We start from the raw sequence: 26666 nt of genomic DNA, 5'->3' as shown, positions 1-26666 counted from the left end.
GAATTCGATTAGGCACGTTTCTTTCCCATTTTGGCATCGTTGGATATTTAATTTTATTTCAAGACTGGACACTGTCGCATCGATATTTATTTTGATCAACAAATAGCGGTATTGAATTGACAGTGAAAAAAAGAAAATCTGCTCAAGTGACTTTGTATAACAAAATGGTTTTCAAAATAAAACGAATCATTCTTAACTATTTTAAGGCGATTTGAAATGAAACATCGATATTACAGCTTTTGGTTAAAATTACAGTATTTTATATTTTTGTGTTTATAAAGAGTTTTCTGTAACTTAGGAATGTAATGATTTGATGAATACTTGATATACGGATATCTTGCAATAAAATTAATCAACAGTATAATCGATGGAATTTTTATTGAACTCCGATTCATTTGCACTGACTGATTAATATGTTCTAAAATTTAACCGATTACTCAACTAGTTTTTGATTTGAATATTTTGCGTTGATAAAAATTGGCCTTTTCTGACATAAAGAATTTTCCCTTCTTTAATTTTACAGTAGGATTTATCTTGTTCAGGGTTACAAATGTGCTCGTTTTTTAACAGCGTCGAAAGTGTAACTCGAAAAATACAACTACAATCGCCACATCTTAATCGCAGATTATGGCACCCAAACTGTAAAATTTCAACAAATTTTTAAGTACTTGTAGAAATGAGTTTAAAAATGAATAATTACGCGAAAGAAACATTTCTTTAAATCCCATGAGTAATCCTTTGAAATCGCATTAGACCTTCCAAGCACCATCCGGAATGTCGAAGAATATGAAGATCATTTGAAATCGTACGAAATCTTTTGGAATCGACTAATTGAACCGTAAGCAGTTTTATCAAATCTTCTGAAATGCGTATAATTGTTGAAATCTTTTAAAGTCTCGTTAAACCTCTTCAAAACACACAAAATCTTTTGGAAGCATTTCAAAATCTCGTCCCAAAAAAATCACCTGAAATCTTAGAAATCTTAGATTGAAACAAGGTAAAATTTCTCGAACTATTGTAAGACCTATCCAAATGAGATCGAATCTTCAGCAACATCTCGAACACACGTGATGGAAAATCTTTGAGAATCCCACAAAGTCCCAAGAAATCAATTAATTAAGTGAAATAATTATAAGACTGAAGTATAAAAATGTTGAAATCCAAAAACCGTCAATATGTTGAACATTATTATTATATCTGTATTATGTCCGAGAACACGTATTGAATACAATGAATTCAAACGGAATGTCAAGAGCTTCTGCGAAACATTTCATACTTTTATAAAAAGTTTGTTATTTCATATTCCCGTCCGTAGCATCGAGTCAAGTTCGGAGTTTTCGCAGAACTTCAACTCTCTCATTCTTCGCTTCTCAACGGGGAATTTCCTTTTGCTTTTTCTAGTCTCGATCGCGTTTCTCTTTCCTTTCCTTCTGGTCTGTCCCTTCTTTTTCTTTCCTCACTCTCCTTTCTCTTCGCTATTCTGCACCTGGGTTCAAAGCACGCACAGATCCCTGATTCTGAGTGCCTATAACCCACATTCCAAAGCTGGCCATGAACATTTTCCGGAAGTTTTCTTACCATAGGGTGAAAATGCAGCCACCCTTGAAAACGTACCACCATCACTTTCCCTCCTGTCTTTGTTACGTTTCATTGAAATCCAAGAAACGAATGATTCCTCAGCATCCATCTCGCTGCTGCCGGCAAGTTTACACTTTTTTGCTTTTATTACTCGTCTTATTTTCATTCTATTCATTCTCTCCGATAAAGAGACAGTTTTTTAACGCAAATAAAATTGATTTGGTATCGGTAAGAAAGATCATTCAATACGTGTACAGTGGATAAGTTGTAATTAAAGGGTCTCGCTTGTGTAACTGAAAATGGGAATCCAGCCAGTGAAACAAGGCTGATCGAACTAAAGTTTTTATAAAAAAAAGTCACGAGACGGAGGATAAACAGCATTGATTCAAGGGTAATATCCAACTGTTAAAAAAACATGAAAATACAACACGCAGACGTGTTCGTTTCTGATGCTTGGGTCAATATTGATGCATTACACGTTAATACTTTCCAACTAAAAGCTTTCCATTTTTCCCACTATCCATTTTTTTCAAATCACTCACACAATATCGTTCGAACATGAAATTTATGCTTAGTTCACAGCTGTATTACAAATCCAATACATTATTCAAATAGTTTGTTATTCGAGGATTATTTTTAGGTTGAAATATGTTTGTTCACCTAATGAACCTTCAAATTCCGTTGATTCAGCAGCGATATTATATTGGTGCCGATTCCAGGCATAGAATTTGCTCTGTTTTCTAATTAATGATACATCCGGCTTACGCAATAACATTGCCTGAATTTTTTTTAAGAATTTGGTAAATATCGGAGATTTCATATCGTTATACTCTTGTTCAGTTCAAAATTGACTAACGTGAGTTTAATTTTCGCTTTTTCGCCGCTCAGTACATCACATCGTTAATTCCTTTTCAATTTTTGCTTCAAATCGATCAATTCGTTTGCAGAAAGTGTTTTCCCCAAGAACTTATTTACTTTATCCAATTTTCTATGTATTTCCCTTTCCGACAAATTCTAAACTTCTTTCGTTTCAGTAAGAATATTCCTATCTTATTCTTCCCGCACGCTGAAAGAAATTTTTAGTTCCGGTTACCGCTCAGTCTTTGAATATTTTCACTTTTTTACCACAATTTAACGCTTGTGCAACGATAAATTGACGTTAAAACCTTGTTTAGCCAAAAAAGTAGAGTAAACCTAACAAACTGATTTGTCGTTGCAATTGCCAAAAAAGGATCGAGAATAGCGCAAAATGGTCACGATCACCTCGTTTTTCGTAATTCCAACAATATTCAAAGAGTTTTTTAAACGATACCTGTCTTACTGAATTTTTCTAGTTACTGTAACAAATGAAATTTTTCTCAGTGCAGTTTCGGCGCTTGCAGCTATCGCATAAAAAATGGGAAACGGAGTTAGGCAATTATTCAGGCATAAATACGAAATATCAAGGTGCATCGTTTACGCCGGATACACGTTAATTGCGTATTCGCATGACAACTTCTCGGAATTCCGGAAACGTGGAAATGTTCGCGGAGCAATTTCATACCGGTTTGTTATAACGTTGATTGAAATTCTCTTGAGGACTGTTTCGAGGACCTTATACACGCAACAAATGCTTGAAGCTGTTACGCGTTCAACACGAAATATCCTCGTTCTCTCACATTCGGAAAAGAACCCTGTTTATAGCCATAGATTTTCAGTCTTTTTCTACGTACTTCTCCTTTTCAGTTTTTCTAATTACTTTGGAAAGAAACGCGCCAAATATTTTCTATTTTTTTTTTTTTTTGTTTTACTTAAAAAATTTAGCATCACTGAAAACAAATATGTACACAACGACGATATAAATGAATTATGTTATCAATAGAAGACTTGTACAAAAATTTCGAGAACAATATTACATACTTCTCAATATTACATAAGATATTTTATTAATACAACGATTAGAATCTGCGCGTTCTGTAACAATAATTTTGAATTCTGCATGATTTTTTTTTCCGTTACCATTTTCTTGCTTTCATGCTTGTAATCTGATTTCCAATTTATATTCAAAACGTAGAAAAGTTTTTTGATAACCATTGACAGGTTTCAAAATTTTCGATTCTTTAAACATTACAGAAAATTTCTAAAGATTTTTATTATAACAATCTACGAATTTTCCAATATTCTCACTGAACATCTCAAACGCAGATTTAATCATTCAATTGTTGACAATTTGCGTTGCGCACTTCGAATTTCCCAACTACTACAATTTCAAATTTTTAACCATAAATCTCATTGCATAAAATACTGACAATGACCGTTTATTTATCGAAAATTGAAGATGAAAATTTACCATCTCCACAACTGTCAAATTCTGACAAAATTCAAACCATTGCTTTAACGATACTAATTTTATCAGAATTCTCCAGCAACGAAAACAAATGAAATTCTTTCCACGATCACTGCAGGAAACTCAGAGTGTATTACGATTATCTGGGAAGGGAAAATTGCGTTCGAGAAATCATTCTCATTGTCGAACGAACGGCGAGGAACAAAGCTCGATCTGCAACAAAGAACAGAGAACAAAAGAGCCACCGGTCACTGGCTGACCTCGCACAACACAGAAGACACAATCGCTACAATGTGTAATTAACGCGTAACAGTAAAGGACTCGTACGATTTCGTGCTGGGGTTGTTAATTAACACCGCCTAGAGAGGCACTCAGCCGCTAAACGTCAAGGCCATGAACTCGTGTCTGTGCAAAACCTCGCCTGCCATCCGAAAATTTGGAATCGCGATCCCTGTACCTGAAATTTGCCTCTGGGATATCGCACCTGGCTCATCGCCCGAAGCGTACCAATTAGGAGGGTGTCAGGCTCGAAAATTACTGGCCCACAATTTTTTCGAGTATCACCGAAACGGTGCACTGAGAAAAATTTCATTTGTTACGGTAACTAGAAAAATTCAGTAAAACAGGTGTCGTTAAAAAAAGTGTTCGAATATTGTTGGGATTACGAAAAACGAGATACGCGTCACCATTTTGCCAATTCAATTATTTCAATTTATTGTTGCACAAGCGTTAAATTTTCGCAACAGTTATACAAGAAAATATAGTAACGGTGATCGTAATGAGAAAAAATAGTAACGGGTACTAGACTTTCTGGTAACAGCTAGAAAACTAATTTTCATATTCTACCTAGAACTATATTTTTCGATTGTGGTAGGAATTGAAATTAGTTAAGGACTGAGCGGTAACGGAAACTAAAAATTTCTTTTCCAAATCGTTTGTCCCTGCGGCTTTGCAGGTCTCTTGAGGAATAGAATCCAATGAAATTGTAAAATCGGTCGAAATCGATGATATTTTACATCGTGTTAATATTAAAATGTGGGCGTGTCATGTGTGTTCATTAGGATCTGAGTCCAGGCATCTTTCACCCGGAATGGGGCATAAGAGCGCCATTCTACATGCAATTTCGAACAGATAGACGTCAACACATGTGTTTTTGACACTGGAATAAGGAAACCGCGAATTTCGAATGTTTTGGTGGCGAAATCGAAGGTAAAGAAACCAAAGTTTGACGAAACGTCAAAATTCTTAAAGGGTCGAAACTCAAGGGTTTGAAAGTGTAAAGTTCCGAAAGGCAAAAATTCCGAAAGAATAAAATGCCAAAAGGGCGTTAACTCCGACAAGTCAAATTTCCGAAAGTGCGAGAATAAGAAAATTTAAAAATCTAAACCTCAGACATCGAAATTCTGAATGATAAATGATTTTCAGTTCTGCGAATTTCTGGCTTGATAAAATTTCTCCATTTCGATTTTTCTTTATTTCGGATTTTCGATATTTTCACGTTCGGAATCCTGGTCATTGTAATTTTCGATTGCTCTGATTTTTTACACCTACTCGTTGAGTAAGCTTCGCTGTATGAGTATACATTAATTTTCGGAATTTTGCTCTATTTGATTTTTTTACTTCATTTTCCGACCATCCCGACTTTGTTTTTTCGTAAAAGCTTGATTTCTTTACCTCAAATTTCGCCGTCAAATAATTCGGAATTAGACGATTTCGGAACGTTTCAAGTCGACGCGTCTCTTTATTGTATAAAATTTTGCTACATACCCGTATAATATATTGTATGATATTATAATCGGGTATAATACACACATCTGCAGTGCATATTATTATATTACGGAGAAAACGAAATCAAATCAGTAAAGGAGGGATGTTTCTGTCGACACTGAAAAGGTTTGCAGGGAATTCGCATTTGAAGTTTGAGTCGAGACTTGGGTATTACTGTTAAAATGTACGAACTGCCAGCGAAGCGAGATACATCAGATACGGTGTTTGAAATTAGAGGGAATGAAACAGTGAGTTCTTTTTTCGCTACACGTGACGGCGGTTTCTGGTTACAGATTCGTTTTATCCTTCGGAGTTTCCGTAATCAAAGTAACAAAGTGGGGCAGAAAATTCCACCGATTCGGTGTATAAAATAACACTCGGATGAAAAAACAACAGAAATGTGTGCGAAACAAAATTCTCTGTCATTGGGCATCAATATTTCATCTTTATCGTTAGGATCATATTTTTATCATCGATTTTACAGCAGCTAATTAACTTGGTGATCAAACCAATTAACCTCGATGTAACATTCATTTTCTCCTCGGTCAATTTATTCTGTATTTCGAACTTGGCTTGTGTTGAAAAATATGGCAGTAAGTCGAGTCTGAGGGAAGAAACATGGAAACGAATTTCTCTCACCAGAGGATGAATAGGTCCTTCATCAATGTCGTTAAATTTTCTCGTCAGTCGGTAAAGTCAAGTTTTTCAAAGCGTCAGACCCTCGGTTCTATTTCAGACCCCGAAGTCGAATTTTACATTAACGCGAAAAGAGAGAGAGAGAGAGAAAGGCAACCCTTTGGCGAAAATGAGCCAATTCTCGAGGCCGAAACGAAATTTCCAATTCGTTCAGAGCGGTTCGTCGTTCCTTAATGAATTATCTTCCAAGAGCCATTAAGATCTACCGGAAAAGAAAATGCCGATGAGCTTGCCTCGAACACGCGTGGAGAGATTTGAATCCTTTTTATTTTTTGCATTACCGAAAAACGTAGTTCTTGGTCGAAAATGAATGTGAGGTTTCTAGCTTCAACCTGCAGAAGATGTAATAGGTGTTACTATTCTTTTTGGTTCTAACTATATATCTATAGTAACTATTACTGTAATACATAGCTTAGAGAAAACTCTTATCAGAGCGACAATGAGAAGTCCGATCCCGGATAAGGTACAAAATTCGTCAGTGTTCAAGTCTCTTCCATCCCTTCTTCGGACTCACGAGCGAAAAACGGGAGCCTCCGTAGACTCAAAAGTGTTTCTTTCGGATTGGTACCAAGAGAAAATTAAACAAATACAGTCACGAAGAAGAAATATATAACCTACTCTGAAGCAGCCATTCCCCCACGTTACTTCCGCATCCCTCTTCAGATTTATATCGACAAGCCTGATGGGAATTTCTGCTTCGGTAAATATTAGGAAGATTAACTAAGGAAAAAGTTACAATACAACGGCGTTAACGTGACTTAAGATACAAGCGCCTCTCAGGCGAGGAGGAAAAATCCTCTAACGGCACTCTGCAGCTGCAAAATATTTGTAAATAAAAAAAAAAATCCTCCCAGCTACCCTTGTCTTCATTCGTCCTTCTTTTAATCAATCTCCATTACTAAGCTTTTCCTCTCCCAATGATTTAATAATAGTAGATTATGTAACAAGGAGGCAAACTCGGTCTTTTCGGGCCGAGCATAAGTTTGCAACATGAGTCGTATGGGAGCCAAAAACGAATATTGCAAATATAATGCAAGGCGAAAAGACCGTTGCCTTCTTGCTGCACATGATTCTTTATGTAACAAGAGTTTGTTACGCGTTTTTACACAGAACACAAAATTGAGATTATGGCCACGTAATGTTAAATTTTGTTTCCGACACCGGCTATGCATACATATAATGTATGATATAATAAACCTACTTTGGTGAAGAGATTTTTAAAGTAAATTCTTATTTTCGACGAAAATACGAATACGTTTGTAGGTAGCTACAGATATTCGAGGATATTCATCTGTTCTATTTTTTCAGATTATATTTTTTTGACCGATTATTCCTCAGACTTCCTGTTACATGTAAAAATATCTTTTGTACAAAAACAGTATCAATGAATCGCAGACGATGATTTTCAAACTGAATCGTGATTTAATGGAATTTTTTAAACATTTGTAAAATAGAGTAAAACTATGAGTATCAGTTTTTCCTTCCTATAAATCTAGACCATTGATCTAAAAGATTTGTTTTCCAATTCCGGATGTCTTTGAATCGTTTGGAAAAATTATTCCAACATCAACATTCCGAGTCCTGCGAAGTTTTGAACATAAAAAACAGACTGCTCGGAATTCCGCAAGCGCGATTGCGAACAAATTCTCTCTCGAAAATCAGCGGACGGATCTAAAGCGGTGTAAAATAACCGTCTGGCGGAGAGCCTGCAGCTTTACTTTGAGATTACTTTTTGTTTAGCCTGGTGTTCGCTCGTTCGCCGACAGTTTTGTTTCTTAAACCAACACTTTTACCTCACTTTCCTCGATCAACCACTCTCTGGCTCCACAACGCCGAAGGGGGGCAGCAAAGTTTCAGAATTTCTAAGCTCCGCGTAATGGCATCGTCTCTCTCGCTAATAATCCGTACAGTTTTAACTACCCGAGGTTCGTTTGTTCCTCCGGGCACATATGTTCGCCTAGAACTTCTCCGTTGCGGCACTCGTTGTCAGAGCAACACGTTAAGGTCGTCTAATACTCCCACCTTTACCGACCGAGCAAATTCACCCTCTTTGTTTCTATATTAAATGAGCAAACGAAAGGAAAGGGTTGAAATTACGGCGGCGAATCACTTTTTAGTTTATCAGCGGAATTCAGGAAAGTTACTCAAATCCCGTGAATCGTCAAAAAAAAATGTGCCGTTTTTTGACGCGTGTTACTATTCCCACATTTCACGCATTTCGCAGGCCAAAAATTACATAGCTGAGATACTTTAGGCTATTCTGGAAAGAACGAGGAGCGGTTTGCTCCGTCGGTAAGGTGGATAGGAGTACTCCGTGACCTTAAGCGCACATTTGATAACTTGGCAAGTTTACAAAGAGACGGGAGACTGGAGAACGGAACTGCAAATTACCAATTCTTTCATGTCCGCCAGTTTTAGAGGTTGATCGGCCAAATATCCCTACTTTTCATTAATTTTCTTGTGAGTCTGTTTGGAAATTTATTAGATCCGTTAGATCTCTCGCTACGAGAGTTAATTTTATTTAGGACACTATTTTCCGCAATTGCTATGTAACGGATTCTCTTTATTTTCGGTAGTCAATTCCATACTGCTACTCGTATTTGACCATCATAATCGATATCGGGGAGCAATGTTGTAAAGTTGAATACTTAACGACACTAAATGTTAAATAAGAAACGTGTCAGTGAATTTGTAAAAGATAGTCTTCTAAATAGAATGAGCTATCGTACACTAATAAAATCGAATGCATTATTTACTAGATTTTTAACAATTTTAAATCCATTTCAAATAAAGCATTGATATCTAAGCTTTTGTTAATAATTGCCGTAATTTGTATTTTTGTATTCCTGCAAACATCTTTGTTACATACGAATATAATAATATGATCAATGATCAACGTATCTCGTTGAAGTATCGCAAATTTTCATAGATTTTCAAATTATTTTACATGATTTCAGACTTTGCAATGATTTTGAAAAATGTTTTAAAAAAACGTCCATGCCATGTTTTCCATATTTTCTGCAGTGATTTCAGTATCGATGTTTCAGTATTTCGAGGATTCATGCCGTGGAACATTTCAGGGAATTTTCAAACGTTGCAGAAGATACTCGCATAATTCATGAAATTTCTGTAAACCTCACGTGAAAACACTGATTTCGTCGAATTTCGAATGTTTCACGGAATTGGAATAAATTTTAACAGCTTCTCCGCGACTTACGTAGATTTCAAAGAATTTAAAATTATTCCATGTAAATACGGAAGCTTTCACCTGATTTAAAATGACTGCAATCCAATAATTTTACAAAGCTAAGAGATCTCGTTTCAATTACTTCCGCGGATCGGATTTCAAATGCACAGACACATTTGAGTACAATGTGTCACAGCTTAGCCAGAAGTTCAGATTAGTTAAAAAAAAATTTTATCATCACCAAACTTTGATCGAAGGTGAAAAATATATAGAACTTGTTTATTTGAAGTCTACAAACTTCAGAATAAACTCTAACTGGATCTCTAAAAGAATAAATCATGCAAATATCTCTTTCAGACAACGAAAAAAGTTGCCAATTTCGTAAAAGGTCTTAAAGTCTTTCCTTCGTACCGTCTCCTTTTGTTTTTACTCTCATATCCCGAGAGATTTTAGTGATTTATGTAGAATTTGAAAAGATCTCAGAAAAATGAATGTTCAATTGCGCGTAACAATGCAACGGTATAAAAATCATGTCGAAAATAAGACAAATAAATAAGACAAATACCTTTCTCGCCACAAAAGAAAGCTCCGAGAGAGAAACCGAAATTATACAAATCCCCAGCGATTCAGTCCTTTCGACTACTCCAAATTTCGTCCAGTATCCACGTACTTGGTTCGTTATTGACTGCCGAATCTATATTACCTAGGCCCTGGACTTTTTATCTGGGACAGAAGAAAATGTGCAACAGTTAGTTTCTAATATTTTTCAAGATATTTCCACTGGAGGTAAATTTTCCGCGTGGATAAGATCGAGGTGCACATGAATACAACGGACGGAAAGGACATCCATTGGAGATCCAAATTTCTTCGCCACAAAATCGACGAGATTTCTAATGGTGGAGTTGTACTAGAGGTTAATAAGCGGACATTTGGATACCTAATAGAGCTTTAATTCACGTTTTAGCCTGTAATGCCGAATTAATATTATTTCGTTGCAAAGCTTTCTTACATCTCACCTCACGGATTTCAGACTTCACTTGTACACTGAAATTTACTTTTTCAAACCTTTGAACACTTGGACGAAAAACAGTAATTGCATAGAAAGATATAAGAAAATAGAGGTTTACGATACATCGAATTTTCCGAAGACGCGGAAATCTGTTTCATCGAATATCGGAATACGAATGTGTCAGACTTCTGACAATTTTATACTCCGGCTTTTTGTATTTCGATCTCTCTTTTCTTACGATCACGGATATCGTGATATCCCCCAGAAAAGAAATAAATTCAAATGCAAATCTCCCTATCAAAAAATTGATACGTTCGAAACAAAAATTTTCGTGCGGTATAAAAAAAATAGAAGGGCTGTACAATAGAAGGGTCACAATACCAGATTTTCAAAGGTACGGGAATTTATTCCACAGGATTTAGAAATCCATAAAGTCGATGTGAAGAAAAGTCGAAATGAAGAAAGATCGAGGTACAAAAAGTCAAAGTATAAAATTGTCAGAAGTGACACATTTGTATTACGATATTCGATGAAACAGCTATTTCCGCCTCTTCGGAAAATTCTATTTATCGTAAACCTCTATTTTCTTGTATCTTTCCACACTACAACGTTTACCGTAAAAGAAGAAGTTACATGTAACCGAATGTGCGGAATTTATTTAAAAAAAAAAAACAAAAAACAAAAAAAAACCCATCGATACACGGCCTGAAATTCAAGTTGACATCGCAATGGCTCTCGGCTGGCTTATTTCCCGCTTCGACAGGTTAATCCGTGAGCCCCGCGAGCATATCTGAGGAAGAGACGCCGTTAATTCAATGTAGTGGTTCTCGTTGAGGGAATTGAGGGAAAATCGAGTTACCCAACGTCTCCGAGTGACAACAAGTAGGCCGACGAGTTGCGCCGCACAGACTGCCACTCGGCTCCAGCTGAATAATTGAACCGGGTGCGGATGTGATAGCGTCGAATCGCTCCTCCCTGTTATCCCGGTTGACTCGAGAGCGAGATGAAGTTTCATTAAAAAATTGTCATGCACGCCGTCCGGGAAATGAAGGAGTTGAAATTACAACCCCGAGACTCGGGAGTATATGATATGAGGTATTCCATACCATTTCGACCTGGGTCTGACCCTCGACCCCTCAAATCTGGTTCCCGATTTTTCCTATCATTACTCTCACTCTGTCGAGCAATTACAAATTTTTTCAAATTTTTCAAAATGAATTTGAGCGCGTCATGAATTTTTGAATTTTTTTTTGGAACACCTCGATGGCCGTGATCGAAAAATCTGACAAAATTCCCAAAAATACAGTGTCAGATATGAAAAATATTGGTGCAAGATTCGTAATGTCTGGGCTTTTGCTTCAACCTGTTTTTTAGCTTTTTAAGCAAAAATAAATGTAAAAAAATAAAAGCAGAGGTCAATTTACTATAGACTGTTGCTTGAAATTTTGTATGCATAGTACGAGATTTAAAAAAAATTTTCTCCGATTTTTCTAAAGTGTATATTTTAATTTTCGAATTTTTTTTTTTTATCACGGTTGACAAAAACCCTAAGAAACAGGTTGAAGCAAAAGCCCAGACATTATGAATTTTGCACCAATATTTTTTATATCTGACACTGTATTTTTGGGAATTTTTTCAGATTTTTCGATCACGGCCATCGAGGTGTTCCAAATAAAAATTCAAAAATTCATGACGCGCTCAAATTTATTTTGAAAAATCTGAAAAAAATTGTAATTGCTTGACAGAGTGAGAGTAATGATAGAAAAAATCGGGAACCAGATTTGAGGGGTCGAGGGTCAGACCCAGGTCGAAGTGGTATGGAATACCTCATATACATGTTATGAGCGTCGTGCCGCATCTTTTCGTCCTATGGAGCGGCGTAAATCGCTGTGTAAAATCAGAGCGAGTTCAACCTTCATACCACTGGATTTCCATTATTCTTATTTCATGCGCCGCTTCGGTTTTTTTTTTTTTGTACCTCACGTTGCTTGGAATAGAGGAAAATAGCGGAATTTACGATATCCAGACTTCCTGATCTCAGAAACGCCGTAGTTATATAATTTAACTACTATAAAATTGTGCACTTAGAATTTTTGAGAGATCGATATAGTCGAATAGTCACTGCAGGTGTGATCATGTATTCATATTGTAAAATATCAGTATTACGAACAAATTTCGAATAACGAAAAATGGTGGAAGGCTATCTTCTTATCAATCTATCTACAATTATAGGCATGTCGATGATACGCTCACTTTTAGAACGTTTGGATTCATTTTATGAAATTGGATATTTTAGATCCTTGTCTCTTTATATTTTTTTTTTTTATCTACTACCATTCCGAATTCTTACCATTCTTTAATATTTTGCTTCATAATGAAATTTTACGTATCAGCCGGCCTACTTTATTTTTACTCTGACTCTCAACTAATTCTGTCACATTACAAGATTACAAATTTCAACTTCTAAAATTTCTGGTTTATTTCGAACCGAATTAAATGTGTCTAAACTTTGTTTAAATGTGCCTTTATTGAAATTATACCCTTTTCAAATTTGTACAGTTCGAACTTTCAAGCTTTCATACACATGAGTGATTCGATATTTCTCCAGCTACAATTTTAGGTTTTCCTACGCCAATTACCTTCTAACGTTAACTTTATAACGCTGCTAATTAGCTGTTGTACCAGCTGATTTATACTGAACCGACTCGGATTTCTTACCCTCGAGCATTCGTCGTGGTTAATAGCATGTATAATAGCTGTTGCAGTATGAAAATAACGAAATATTTCTTTCGAAAAAATATAAAATAAGTATCAAGAATGGAGTCGAGATACGGGGTATAAAAATATATCATTCGTCTCGGCTTTGTCCCGGGAAAGAATTGATTCCCAATTTTCATCCCCGTGTTCAGCTATCGTTGCTTCTTCGCCCCTGGCAACGTACAGACGGATATAATAAACGTGTAGCGATGTATGTGTTGCCTATATGTATGCCTGGCCTGCCTACAGCTCCCAGTATCTCAGACCGAAGGACGAGTTGTATTATAAATACGGAAAGATCGTAATATCGTGTTCTCCCAATGCCCTTAAGCTCAGACATTCAAGTACCTGTGCGATTCCAGACACCGTTTTCCCCCAAAGAGAATATTCGATTTACATCCCCAGGGACGGAAGTTCGAGAGGATGAATCTGCACGTTTGTTGAAACGTCACATTTTTTACTCTACCATCATTTTTGCGCTCCAATTTAAGTGAAGAAAAAATTGAATTATTCAAAAGTACTGACCAAGAGAACTGTTCTCACATTTATTTGCTAATATTTCCGGGTAAAACTTTTGTTTCGTTCCGACGGTTTATTTCGGAAAACACTTTTCCTTTACAATGCTAGATCATGATTATTCAACATACTGGAAATTTCGAAATTTAATATAGAAATATAGTCGTACGTTGCGTGTTGATTAAAATATTGTATTCGTAAGCTACGAAGATCTCTTTGAAAATGTAAAATATCTATAGTTTTGAAGTTACAAACAAATGCTTAGAAATTAATTGAATCCGTTCGATTTCACTGTACAACGGTTCGTCTTATTCAGACTACTATTTTCTGCAAAATCACTGAAACGCTTTTTTTCAATACGTTAACATTGTTGAATATTCAATTTCACAACACCCCGCCAAAAGTTTATTCTATCAAAAAATAGCGATATCGCATTTATTATCGAAATAAAAAAAAATCCATTCCACTGACTATCGACAGAATAATCTTCAGCAGAATAAAATCAGTCATCGTAGAAAAGATTCGAAGGAATCTGCCTGATTTTTGACAATTTTCAAACAATTTGAAACGGAGTATCGGTATCTGAACTTTTGCTTGTACCTAATTTCAGTATTTTCGAAGAGATTTTTTCAGCTGACGAACACAAAAATTTGACGAGTCCTCAACATGACACTATCTCGTGTCATATGTAAAATCAATAAAAAGCATCGAATTTTGGGCATCGACCCCAAATTATATATTCTATTTTTTATTCTATTTGTTTTTTTTTTCTAACATTGTCTTCGCCGTCTTTCACTCTTCCAATTTTTGTATCCTTCTATCTCTATATTTCTACTCCTGTCTATGTCGTAGTTCTCTGTCTTTATTCTGTGCTCCTCTTTACACTAGATATCAAACTAGGCCAAGTTTTTGGATTTGAGACTCTGAATACAGCTGAACTTTGTATACTTTTTTTTGTTATTTCCCAACATTGCCATGGGAAAGATCTCAATAAACCATCAAACCACCAAACCCCCTTAAATACAGTTATTCCAAATTGAAGTTACGTTAAAATCTTCCCTCTTTAGTCCAAATTCTCTGCTCGGTTATTGTGTATATGCCATCACATACCCATTACATGATTACGTATATAGCCAAACAAATTTCATTTAGGTATGTTTTTTCTTTTTCTTTGAAAATTAAAAATTAAAAATTAAGATATATATATATGTACATATATACACGCGTATAACGCTACCGCAACGACGGATGTCACCGACCACAAGGTTATATACGATATAAGGCAAGCACGATGTAAAAGTTTTCAACAAGTCGGAGCAAACTTTCCTAAGTAAATTAGTTGGATGTACCCGAGAAAGTTATCATTCTTCCTCTCGTTCCCGTCTCACTCTCCGTCTCTTTTCCTCTCTTATTCGACGAGTAATATTCATCAACTAAAACCATCGCATCGCAAAGCCGTGGTAGAATTTTGCGAAAGCTCTTACGCGACGAAGAATATCACGTGCGTATAATACCTGCTGCAAAATTTCTTTTCAATTCGTAATTTCATCCTTTTTCTCTCGCCTGTCCTACACTTCCGTCTTCAAAGGAAAGGTGATAAAGTTTTTTCCTCTCGTAAAATTCATCCGCGTACGGAGTTATGCAAAATACTTTTCAAAGAACTTTGGTAACGAATTAAAAGTATCGAAGAGAAAAATCCCAAAGATAATCGAAAAGCTTTCTGGAATTGTCGATAACGAGGTATAGAAAAAAACAAAAGAAAAAAAAAACAAATGCCGATTTCTCTACGATTTTAATTATCTTTCTGATTTTACCGCATTCACAATTTTTTGACAACATTCTATAGGTTCCTTGTACACTTTCCTACGATCAAAGGGATCCGAGTTAATTGAAAAGTGTATTTCAATTAATTCTGTCTACAAGAGCGATTATTTCGGAAAAAATGACTAACAATAAATCGAGGACGTATTTACGATGTAAAAAAGTATCTTACAGAAGAAATTGGCCAGTGAAACAGGATGTTTCGCCGAAGAGGTAATAAAGTGACTGGAAAAAATGTGTGCAAGAAAATGTCTATCGATTAAAATGCATTTGGTTGTAATTGATTTTAGAGGATGACGTTTCTCTGAATCAAGAATACACTTCTTTGGCCATATTTACCAAAGTAAACGAACCGTTTCTCTGTGTCTGGGATAAAAAAAAAAAATCAACACTATCCCGCAAATTTTTCTTGAGAAACCGACTTCGGCACGTCTTTTCCAGGATCTTGTAAACACATCAAGTGGTCACGTATCGTGGCTGAAATCCAGTAATGTGAGCCACACGCAGCTCGTTATCGACGTTTTACTTGTCACGCACGCGATTCTATTCGATGGGCTTCAAGATGTATCCCCGGCGTACAGTCGGAACAAAAATGGTACCGAACCAGAACAGAATAGACGAAACAATAATTCAAAAACTGTCGCTGTCCTTTTTGAACTTGAATTGAAATAAAATTGCCATAGATAATTTTTTTTCTTTCAAACAATCAACAGATTATAAAGTACCGTGCACTCACATTTAATACCAAATATTGCGTAGGTTATATTTGATAAAAATTAGGTTTTGCCAAACAGAAAAGTGACAATTCGATTAAAGTGATTTGGAGTAATTGATAAAACGAAATCAACCCAGATCCATCAGAATTACAAGAGCAAATCACAGTTTTGAAAATACAAAGGACGTATTACGAACAATTCGAGAGCCGAACATTCTCTGTTCCAATTTGCTAGTTTACAACTCATTCCTTTGTCGTATCGTTTTGATAATTGGTCGTATGAAATGTTGGGGTACGATTTATTTTTTACCGGAGTGTACGCTCGCACGTATCCCTTAACCGCCTTCCAAAGTACGTGAAACTGCAACGAACTTACCTGTTTATCCGGTTCCTTTCCTTTGGCTGTGATAAGACGTTCGCAGTAACATCCTTCGAGGAGAACGACGCCGCTGGGTCGTGAGCAGCTTTCGCTCTCGTAGTAGAAGAGGAGATTCTGCAAGGTGAAGAGGAATAAACGCACGTGAATAAATTTCGGCAAATCGCTTATGGGACGACGGCGGAAGTTGCATGACTAGCCGGTGCCGCCTCACGGAGGAAAGTCTCTGGGAAATGAGGTTTGCTAAAATGGGTGAGAAGGAAAAGAAGAACAAGATGTGAGAGAAGTACGCGGATGCGAAAAAACGTTATGAAAATAAGGGAGGTAGGTTGGAAACCAAGTTAGGACGGAAAGAAGTTTTCCTGGAGAAACTTTGAGACGGTATTTTTTGACTGTACGATTTCAATTCCAAATTCAGTGTAAATATCAAGAAAAACGCGTATCCGGTCACGGAACAAAATTTCACAAAAAAAAAAAAAAAAATTAGAATAATAGACCTGTTATTTACGAAAAAAAGACTTTAAGAAAAATCGAAATCATTTGACTAATTTCTTGACAAACTTATTAACTAAGCGCGGTAAAAATGGTGACAGAATTATAGAAATAAAAAACCGTGTCACATATTTACAAAAAAATATCACTTTAGAAAACTTTTACAGTACCTAATCTTATATGTAGTCAATCATTATAAACTAGTTTCGAATCTGACTTGCTCGCTCGGAAGGAAACACCGCAAGGATCAAGTAATTTGAAGTTTCAGATCTTCGTTGCCATATGAACATACGACGAGAAACAAATTTCTGGAGTACGAGCATCATCTTACTCAAAGGAGCTGAATTTCCCCAAGGTCGTGAACTTGCCCCGTTTGCCCCCCTCGAAGCTAGGGCGACCCGTAAGCTGCAAGCTGACGCTCGTCAAATTACGCTAGTGGAAATTTGCGAGGAAAAGCTACAGGGAGAATTAAAACTGCACGCTTTGCTCCGTAGCCCGTTAATAAGGATATATTAAGGAGGCTGGTGGGACAAAAATCGATAAACTTTATTAATTTCATCACGAGATAGTCGTATATTAAATATCTACAAGACTATTGTATTCGCGAGACTCGAAAATCGCTTTAAATATGTAAAAATAGATAGTACCGAAATAATAAACAAAAGCTTGGATACCGATGCTTCATTCCGAAACACTTCAAAATTCTTTGGGATATAGTAAATTTGTTCTATTTCATATCCACGACGGGTCGTTTTATTCGGAAGACTATTTTCGACAAACTCACTGAAGCAGATTTTTTTTAACACCTGTTTAGTACGTTGAATTCTCGAAGCAAAATGCCCCGTTTCTGAACAGTGCGGTAAAACGACGCTAGCGTATGCGCTTGGCTCAAATTCTCAATTTTACGCACTAGAGCTTCCTTGACGCATGCGCACGTTCCAATAACTTACTTTTACGCTCGGACTTTATTTACAGCGAATGGCGTCATTGAGTTCGATCTAAAGTTTGCGCATTTAGGTTCAGTTTCGTCAAAGCCTATGCCTCTGGCTCTCTTGATTTCCCTTGATCTACTCTATTTTAATTATTATATCACATTAGTTTGCTTCCCAAATAAAACGTTCCTTTACAGGTGTTGGAAAAAGTATCCTGTGCACACGCGCATATGCGCGATATCTGTCTCGTGTGAATACAGAACTCGTCCGAAATCGCCGACTTTCCGCACTCGTGATACAATATACTACGTCAATATCAGTGCAATGTTGTAAAATTATATATTATGAGAAATAAAAATAAAAATAACGTATTTCAGCTCACATTACAACGTTTCAGATAGTTTTCCCTGCGTCCCAGAATTTTTTTTAGTCATTAACGTAATGAGATTAGCTCAAGTAAGACTTTCTAAGCCTTTCTTTTGTCCTAATTTCGTTTCACCCATTTTTTCGACCCGACTCTACGTCCCATCGTTCTTAATTATGCGCCAAAATGTGTAGAGCACGTCCTGCAGGAGCGGTAAGAAGGCGTGGACGTTTTCGCGTTGGGTGAAAAGGGTCTTCAATTATCAAAATCATATTTCTCAAAATACCGCTTAAATTTACCAAAATTCTGATATACGAACTCGTTATCTTTACCGATAAGGGATCGAATAAATATCAATGTCTCTCTGCAATCCCATTCGAAAAAATTTCCTGTACAAAGTTCGAAAACTTTGTACACACGTGTAGAAAATATCACAAAATCGCGTAATTTTTTCCCTGAATTTATTATGAAAATTTAGGGGATGATTTTGTCAACGTTGAGGTGAGAAAATAAAAAAAAAATATGAAATGTAATTACACAATGTCGTAATAGAAAATATGTTTCCCAACTATATAATATATAATTTTCCGTCAACACTTTTCAAACCTAACCTATTGAACTATATTGCAGGACCGACATTCGGCATTTTTTTGTAGAACAGCCCCCGTAATCCGGGCCTGAGGCAGAGGCTTGACGGTCGGCTTTGTGCCGAAGAAATCCGCTCGCTCCGTGCTCCGCCATTCAGGGGATCCATATTCGCCCCTAAAGACGGCTGAATACATCGGGAGAACGCTTTTTGAAATCCCCGCACACGTCAGGCGCTTACATACGCGCCTACGTCACCCTCGCTTTGCACGGGTCACGACCCCTGGGGAAAAATTTCTAAACAAAAATAGGCACGAGTGCCTCGCGCACGGTTGTCCGAGCCGAAACAATCCGGACGCGAAACACGAGTGGTTGTTTTACCGGTGGTCAAATGGAGGGACGTCGATCATCCGATTGAAAATACTGTGGATGATGAAACCCGACAGACGCGACATTTTTCTGTAAGTTATAATCAAGATGCGGATTGGCAGAAAACGCGGCAGCCGAGGCATCGAAGGGTGGGGGTGGAAATTATAAAATAGCAAAAATTTGACCGGTCCAAAACCGAAATTCTTGATATACGATTTTTGAAATAACGAATGATCGGCGTGTGGAAATTGAGATTCTCGATAAATTAACAAGTGGAATAACTGTTTTCCTGAAAATTTATAGAAACCAAACGCTCTTTCAACCGAACAAGTATTTTTAGAACAATCTGCATTCCGAATGAACAAAGCGCCGAATGTCAAGACATGGAAAAATGTAAGTTTCGAAATGAAAAATTTAGTGCGGCTGATACTACAAACAGACAAAAAAACCGCAAAAATTACTTGTCGAAAATTAGAGTTCAGAACGAGCAGAATTTCGATTCCTAAAATGCTGAAGGACCAGAATTTCGAAAAGACGAAATACCGAATCTACTGAAAATTTCGAATTTGTAAAATTCTTCAACTCGATGCTAGTTTTATCAAAATTATCTCATTGTATTGTCTAAACAATCGTCAATGTCATCGAAGAAAACAAGAACGCAAAGGAATAGGCAACATATTTTTAATAATATTCATACAGTACATCTTTTTCCCGTACGTTCAATTTATTCGAGACATCATTACATTAAATCCTCTTCCACATTCACGTACGCGCCCTCGTGTCACTTGACAAGCTGCAACTGGTGACGATGGAAAGAATAAATGTGTTTCTAACGCCTTGCAAGCTTTCGGTATTTTGTCCATTCTGTCTTACAATTAGTGGGTTTCGGAATTTCAACCTTTCGAGTCTTTGTTCATTCGTTATTGCTAAATTCGGATTCGTGAATTTTATAAAAAGGCCCGAGCCTGACGTTTGAAAATTCGACTTTCTGCCTGTTCGGTAATTTTGCAATTCAATATTTTGAACTTCGCAGTCTTGCCCGTTTTCGAATGACAAAATCGATATAAATTTATTCATACATTTTTGCATTCTCAACTCTTATTTCTGTACACGACAACTTTTCGTATTTACGATCTTTCTGTGTTTTTAATTATCGGTAATCTGACTTTCGGGATTTCATACCGTCGACTTTTTGGTGTTTTGCATTTTTGTACCCCACTCGCATCGAAAATAACGATTCTTTTTTCAACTAAAACTGACCACGATGCCAAATCTCACGTGCGCGGTTTATCCAAATTCCGAATGATCGAAGCTCCAATTTTTTTAAATTTCACGAAAATTCCACACTCTTCACGCGTTACGCAAACTTTTCTAACTAATTAAAAGCATTCGGAGTTTTGACCCTTCGGATAAACAAAATTCGAAGTCATTATGATCGAACTGAATTTTGACCCGCACCCACCACTAGAATTAAAGGGGAAAAAGAAGTTACAGAGAACAGCTTAATCAAGGGTTGCTGAATCAACAATGACTTCCATTCTATGATAAATCACGAAGATAATACTGTTATACTTCATAATATAAATTCAAGAACTATAAATATCATTGGACCCGACCGTCTTATGAAAAAAAATGGAAATGAATCGTCCATGAACCCCTGAAATTGTCCTTTGTTCCAAGATGGTGACTACGGAATCAGCTTTTATAAAACACTTTCAATTTCTTACGGCGTGATCGAGTAATGTGAATAACGTTTTCTCGCATTTCGTAAAAATTGAATACCAGCTTGATTGAATTAAAAAAGTAAACTTTGCTATGTTCTAACGATACAATCGAGTTTTTTCCTCCTATAATTTTAAGAGATATTGGAAATTCTTGAATCTTCGCTGCAATGTAGATTTCTTTCTTTTTTTTTTTCTTTCTCTTTCTCTCGCTATTTGGAAAAATTTCTGAAAATAATACAGATCTGCAACCAAAAAACTGCACAGGTTTTTTGTACTGTTTATTTTAAGTTTTCACTCATTGAATCCGGGAAAAAATCCTCAAGAAATGCCATCACGTCAGGTTTTTTCTTGAACTCTTATAAATTTATAGTATCATTTAGAGTGAAACTCCCGTTTAACTCGAAATATGGTATCCTGTTCTTGATCCTGAAAATCCTATGCAAATGCGATTTCTTACTTTCATTTAATATGCGTCAGAGTAGGACTCAAGAATAAATGCAAACAGTGGAGCAGAAAATGGAAAGTTAAACGTGTTCGTAGAAGTATCAAAGAGAAGAAGAAAAGGTTTCATAGGCAAAAGGAATAAACACGGAATGTTATGTACGTTTCACGGCGAAATTGTTAGTTTAATTTTATAAGAAATATTCCACAGTTCGTTGTAATGAAATCTTGGTTTTTTCATTATTGTTACGCTCCTCTTACGCAAACACTTTCTATTTTACAAAAATACTGTACGCGACGGAGGGAAATGGAAGTCATTTTTATATTCAGCACATTCGAAAACCATTTTGTAAGAGTGTAATATTTACCAAAAACATCCCATGCGAATGGAATAAAAATTTTTTTGCAGACCAGTGTAATTTTACGAGGTTCTGCCAGAACCGGCTATATCTGCCGTTTGAAGTAAAAATATCTGCCAATAAAAAGCAGTAGATAGAAAACTCGCGAACTTGTAAAGCATAACGACGAGGAGACAACGGGATGAAGTACGCTGTTTATACTTGAATTTTGAATAACAATTACGGAGCTGAAGCAGCCAGGTGTGCTAAATCTCCAACCACGATCACTCGAATATTTCATCTGAGACACGGTCGAATAAGGGCTGCGGTAAATGAACACCGAGCAGTGAACAAACATTCCTGTACCTACACTCACCGCAAAATCCTTTATGTTAATTAACTGGGAATTGACTTCTGCTTCGAGTGTCCATTTGCTGGTTCCCTTACCCAGCCATCATCACGATGCATATGGTGTTTAATTCTTCGGTGAACGATACCACCCACGTTCTATATTACCAACGACATTCTGATCAGTTTGCCAAATATTCGAGGTCAGTTGGTTAATTAATTCGACAGATATTCAACCAGGCGTAATGGAAATTTTACTACACAATTTTACACAAGCGACTTGATTCATGATTAATTCATTCGTTTATCGCGCAATAATTGCATAATTTTTTTAAATGGAAATTGTGCGTAATTCAAAAGCACGTTCTTTGCATACCAGCATGAAAGAAGGGGGAAAAAAAAACACGAGTGGTTTTCACTCTCTCTGTCAATGCCGTTTCCGTTACCTCGAGTTACCTCTGACCGAATTGTTCGGTGTTTAACGATCGTTTGCGGTCTCACATCCACGATGTTGGAGTCCGCAGTGAAACCACTATTACCGCTTAGTTCTAAGGACTATGGAGTGGAAGCGTGGATCATAACGTTCTCAGTCCGCGGTTCGACTTCGTTCCAAAGGGACAATATGAATGCCTTTGAAACACGTCAGCAACTTTTCCCATTGTGGAATATCTCGGTATTATACCGTTATATACGTGTGTGCTCCATGTGTAACTAGTGCGTCAAACTTTCCCTTCTCATCCGAGCTTCGGTTTCAGCAGTGGTTTCTATCCCCCCCCCCCTGCCCACTCTAATGCAGTAATCGTAACTCTTTCTCTCCAGATACCTTGACGTGCCAAATATGTTCGCGGAAATTTATAACCGCGAATTAGATACCCCGATTTATCCACTGCCAGTTTCGCGATGGAGAAAATTTTCAAGAAATGAGCAGGACGAGAGTGGAAGCAAAAATCGACGCGTTTTATTAATTTTACCGCAAGACAATCACGGATTAAGAATTCAACGAATCGACACATTCGTAATCCAGAATGATTTCTACAAACGTACAAAAATAACACGTACTAAAATTATAGAAGTAGAAATACAAGGGGAGTTCTGGTCCACTCTCGACCTACCGTGCATGCGCGGGAAATTTGAAATCCGTAGTGACGTCACAGCGATCGACCCGAATGTCAATAATGTTCAGAAATGTTCTGGTTAATCTTGAGCGGCTTTCGGTGCGGCATCAACCACCCTATATTCCACGATCGATGGTTCCGAGAATTGTTTTCGACGAACCGGATGCTGGTCTGATATCAACAACACCAGATTATGTTCCTACGCCTCTTAATTCCAAGAACTGTTTCTGAGTCGAAAGCCCGATGTGATATCAACTAAGTGATATTCCTGGTATAGATTCCCTCCACCAGGTTTCAAATACATGGGGTGAGGATGTTATTAAAGTCGAAACTGGAAACTTCAGCGTTAGTCCGAAGCTGTTCTTCCTGCGAATGAAAAGTACTTGCCAACTGCGTTAATTAAAGAAGCGACTAGAACTGTTATTCAAAAATATTGAAAAAGCGAAACGCCTACTGCGAATCAAACTTGAACTGAATCGTCTCACAAGAGAATTTGGTCGGATACATAGTAACCATTAGAATCATGGATTTCTTGAAATTGAACGAAGTGGCACGGTTCGAGACGATTCTTCCTTTGAAGAAGCTTGCAGATCTTGAAGTCTACTTTGATTATCGAGTGAGCGGAATTCGTCGAGTTAAGACGGAATTTGGGGAAAAAACGGTGACGGATCGGGAGGACGCGTTTACAGTTTTGATCCCAAATCGGTTAGTGAAAGCCTTGGAAAAAGACGAAGGGTTGTTCAAGAGGACGATGACGGCTAGCAGCGACAGTCGGTTGCATCCGCGCTGTCTGAGTGGATAGTACAACACCTTGAATTCGTTTACGTGTGAAAAATTTCAAAAAACCTTACCCAACAAATTTTCCACTTGATACTTCTGATATCAAATAAAAACGATAAAAATTGTAAGTGTTTGTCACTTGGCGTTAAACCATCCAGTCCACCGTTATCTTACCACATGTATCAGTAAATCAACGACCCGAAATCTATGCAGGTACTATTTCGTGAAATAAATTTAACTCCAAATTGAGTTTTAAATCTACGAAAGTATTAACAGCTAAGGTAAGGTGAGGAATTAATTCATGAATATTTTTGAAAAAAAGCTTTATCGAAAAATATTTTAGGATTCAGCTGAAATTACTCGATAACGTGAATACAATAAGTTTGTTTTACTCAACACTATCGTAACCAGCTTCTGCACAATTACATCAATCGCTCAGCATCGCCCTCCCAACAACATGATAATTCGGTAATGCGGAAGTTTTCAAAAGTTCCAAAAAATTCATAAGTTTTAAAAAGTCATAAAAAGATCCGAAAAGGTTTACGAAAGATTTACTAACGTTTAGAAAAGCTGGCCCATTCTTGCAATCTCATAGAGTTCAAAGATGGAGCTTATCGTCTACGTACAAGGCTTCCGTAGACCCAATAACAACACCTTTGCGTTGAAAGAATTGACTGTAATTTCACTCGACTCGGATGTACAACCTTCGACGTTTCCTTTCAAGCCAACTTACGAATAGGATTGTCTACACGTTAAATATAAAACCCAAGATTCATGCCTGCGATGCAATTCTCACGGTCTCCTTCGAAGCTGTGGAAATATACCGTTCGAGAAAGTCGCCTGGACAATTGAATACGAGCTGTGCAAAGCTCACACTGTGTGCGTGAAATGAGCAGAGAAAAGAGATTGGCTGCACAAAATTGTACCCAAAGTTCGAAACATCGATTTGCTGGACTTGGGCTATTCATCGCTCCAAGCCATGCAAGCCAATTCAGCTGCACCTGTACGATGCGATGAGCTTACAATACCCAACTCAAGCTGTGCAGCTCAAAACGCTATCTTACTTTAAAATTGGTTACCGAATTAACATGCTGTTGGGAGGGCGATGCTGAGCGATTGATGTAATTGTGCAGAAGCAGGTTACGATAGTGTTGAGTGAAACAAGCTTATTATATTCATGTTATCAAGTCATTTCAGCTGAATCCTAAAATATTTTGCAATAAAGCTTTTTTTCAAAAATATTCATGAATTAATTTCTCACCTTACCTTAGCTGTTAATACTTTCGTAGATTTAAAACTCAATTTGGAGTTAAATTTATTTCACGAAATAGAACCTGCATAGATTTCGGATCGTTGATTTACTGATACATGTGGTAAGATAACGGTGGATGGATGGTTTAACGCCAAGTGAAAAACACTTACAATTTTTATCGTTTTTATTTGATATCAGAAGTATCAAGTGGAAAATTTGTTGTGTAAGGTTTTTTGAAATTTTTCACTCGTAAACGAATTCAAGTTGTTGTACGATCCACTCAGACAGCGCGGATGCAACCGACTGTCGCTGCTAGCCGTCATCGTCCTCTTGAACAACCCTTCGTCTTTTCCCAAGGCTTTCACTAACCGATTTGGGATCAAAACCGTAAACGCGTCCTCCCGATCCGTCACCGTTTTTTCACCGAATTCCGTCTTAACTTGACGAATTCCGCTCACTCGATAATCAAAGTAGACTTCAAGATCTGCAAGCTTCTTCAAAGGAAGAATCGTCTCGAACCGTGCCACTTCGTTCAATTTCAAGAAATCCATGATTCTAATGGTTACTATGTATCTGACCAAATTCTCTTGTGAGACGATTCAGTTCAGATTTGATTCGCAGTAGGCGTTTCGCTTTTTCAATATTTTTGAATAACAGTTCTAGTCGCTTCTTTAATTAACGCAGTTGGCAAGTACTTTTCATTTGCAGGAAGAACAGCTTCGGACTAATGCTGAAGTTTCCCGTTTTGACCTGGTGGGGGGGGAAAAAGTGCTTTGTGGTTGATATCATGGGAAAAGAATGTCTCGCGGTTGATGTCACACCAGCATCCGGTTTGACGAAAGCAATGCTCGGAACCATTAATTGTGGAATATAGGGTGGTTGATATCGCACCGGAAGCGGCTCAAGGTTAACCAGAACATTCCTGAACATTTTTAACCTTCGGGTCAATCGCTGTGACATCATCACGGATTTCAAATTTTCCGCGGTTGCGCATGCGCAGGTTGACAGCGGGACAGAACTCTTCTTGTCTTTCTACTCAAAGACGACAGCTTGGATACCGATCTCTTATTTTAAACCACAGAGAAAAATTCAACGAAGTTCAATGACTTCGCGTTGACTGTGAGAAATGAAGAGAGATATGCGAGATTACAAAGTAAGAGATTTTGAAACAGAACGAA

General features: G+C 37.1%; 1 protein-coding gene across 1 annotated transcript in view; it reads right to left on the bottom strand.

Annotated features, from left to right (window-relative positions):
- Positions 1-26666, bottom strand: part of LOC124177758 (ras-specific guanine nucleotide-releasing factor 2-like) — a 103986-nt gene that overhangs the window by 68291 nt on the left and 9029 nt on the right. The window contains exon 4 of the mRNA XM_046560528.1: positions 16749-16865. Coding sequence (XP_046416484.1) covers positions 16749-16865 — 117 coding nt within the window. The remainder of the gene's footprint in view (positions 1-16748; positions 16866-26666) is intronic.

This window comes from Neodiprion fabricii, chromosome 3, assembly GCF_021155785.1.
Source record: "Neodiprion fabricii isolate iyNeoFabr1 chromosome 3, iyNeoFabr1.1, whole genome shotgun sequence".
NCBI classification, from domain to species: domain Eukaryota; kingdom Metazoa; phylum Arthropoda; class Insecta; order Hymenoptera; family Diprionidae; genus Neodiprion; species Neodiprion fabricii.
This window is presented reverse-complemented; position numbering and strand designations above follow the sequence as displayed.